General features: G+C 67.4%; 1 protein-coding gene across 1 annotated transcript; it reads left to right on the top strand.

Annotated features, from left to right (window-relative positions):
- Positions 1-698: 698 nt before the first annotated feature.
- On the top strand, positions 699-1,718 carry GNI_167380 (putative retrotransposon protein; the record flags this gene model as incomplete). The annotated part of the gene is made up of 1 exon (XM_011134916.1): positions 699-1,718. A coding segment is annotated over one exon (1,020 nt), but the record flags the coding sequence as incomplete, so codon positions are not given.
- Between the last annotated feature and the right edge of the window lie 86 nt (positions 1,719-1,804).

Here is a 1,804-nt window from a genome sequence, read left to right as displayed (position 1 = left end):
GCGGCCCCGCCCGCCCCGCGGGCGGCGCCCGCACCCTTTTCAGGGAGGGCCGGTGCCCGGAGCACGACCTTAGGGACCGTCTCGGCCTCGTACTTTCTGCCAGCGACCTGCGGGCAGCTGGAGACGCTCGCACTCATCGATACTGGGGCGGAGGTGAACCTGCTCGGCCAGCAGTTAGGCCCGCAGGAGGTCCCCGGGGCACCCACCAGACTCACCATGGCCGACGGACGGAGCGCGCCGTGTGGGACGTGGGGAAAGACGATGATGAGGTTGGCGGACGGGCGGGAGCACGAGGTAGTTGGACTGGTCCTGCCGGGCATCGGCGGTATTACCTTAGGGATGCCGTACCTCCGGGAGCATCGAGCGGAGCTCGATGTCGGCGGGGGGCGGCTCCGGTTAGACGGCCAGCCGTTGCGGCTGACCCAGCGGGCCGGCAAATCCCCCAGCGGGGGGGTCGCCGCCGCAGGAGGAAGTGAGGCGCTAAAGGAGGCCCTCGGGAACGCCGGGGGCGGGACGGACGGGCGGCGCCGGCTGGAGGCGCTGCTCCTGGAGCACGAAGAGGTGTGGCGCGGGGAGGACCTGGCCGGACCACCGCGGTGGAACACGGCATCGAGGTGACCGACCCCAGGCCGGTCGCGTGCCGCGGGCGGCGGTACAATGACGCCCAGAAGGCCATCATCGAGGCGGAGGTCACCGCCATGTTGGAGAAGGGGGTGATCCGCCCGAGCCGGAGCCCGTACGCCTCCGGGATCGTCCTCGTCAAGAAGAAGACGGGCGAGTGGCGGTTCTGCATTGACTACCGCCCACTCAACGCCGTCACGGTGCGGGACGAGTTCCCCATCCCGAGGATCGACGACCTGCTCCGCGCGGTGAGAGGCTCGCGCTGGTTCGTGGCCCTCGATCTGCGGGCGGGTTACTGGCAGGTGGCCATGCGGGAACGGGACGTGCCTAAGACCGCGTTCCGCACCCCGACGGGGCTTTTCGAGTTCGTGGTCATGCCCTTTGGGCTGGTCAACGCCCCGGCCACCTTCCAGAGGATGGTGGAGCAGCTGTTCGGGGACATGTACTGGAGCGGGGTGTTAGTCTACCTCGACGACATCCTGGTACATGCCCCGACGCTGGACGAGGTACTACGGCTGCTGGGGGAGGTGCTCAGGCGGTTACAGGCCGCCGGGCTCAAGCTCCGGCTGTCCAAGTGCACCTTCCTCCCCAAACAGATCGAGTACCTCGGTCACGTGATCGAGGAAGGGCGCATAGCGCCCCAGCCGAAGAAAGTCGAGGCGATCAGGCAGCTGAAGGCGCCTACGGACGTCCGGGGGCTCCGGCAGTTGTTGGGCATGGTCGGGTACTACCGAAGCTTTGTGCCCAACTATGCCGGAGTCACCCAGCCGCTGACCAGGTTGATGCGGGGCCAGGTGCCCTATGTGTGGGGCGAGGAGCAGCAGCACGCCTTCGAGTTGGTCAAGGCCAGCCTGGTCGGCGCGGCCCTGTGCAACGACTTCTCGGGCGCGCAGCTAGTCGTGGAAACGGACGCCAGCGACTACGCGGTGGCGGGCATCCTGTCGTGCGATTCGCACGGCAAGATGACCCCCATCGAGTACATGTCGAAGACGCTGAGCGAGGTGGAGGTGAGGTGGCCTACTAGGGAAAAGGAGGCCTATGCGATCGTGGCCGCGTTGCGGAAGTTCGACGTCTACATTCGGGGACGTCGGACGACCGTCTACACGGACCACAAGAGCCTGGAGTGGATGTTCCAGGCGCAGAAAGGGAAGATCGCCCGCTGGGCGGCCACCCTGCAGGAGTA

This window comes from Gregarina niphandrodes (genome assembly GCF_000223845.1).
Source record: "Gregarina niphandrodes unplaced genomic scaffold scaffold00054, whole genome shotgun sequence".
Lineage (NCBI taxonomy): Eukaryota > Apicomplexa > Conoidasida > Eugregarinorida > Gregarinidae > Gregarina > Gregarina niphandrodes.
This window is presented reverse-complemented; position numbering and strand designations above follow the sequence as displayed.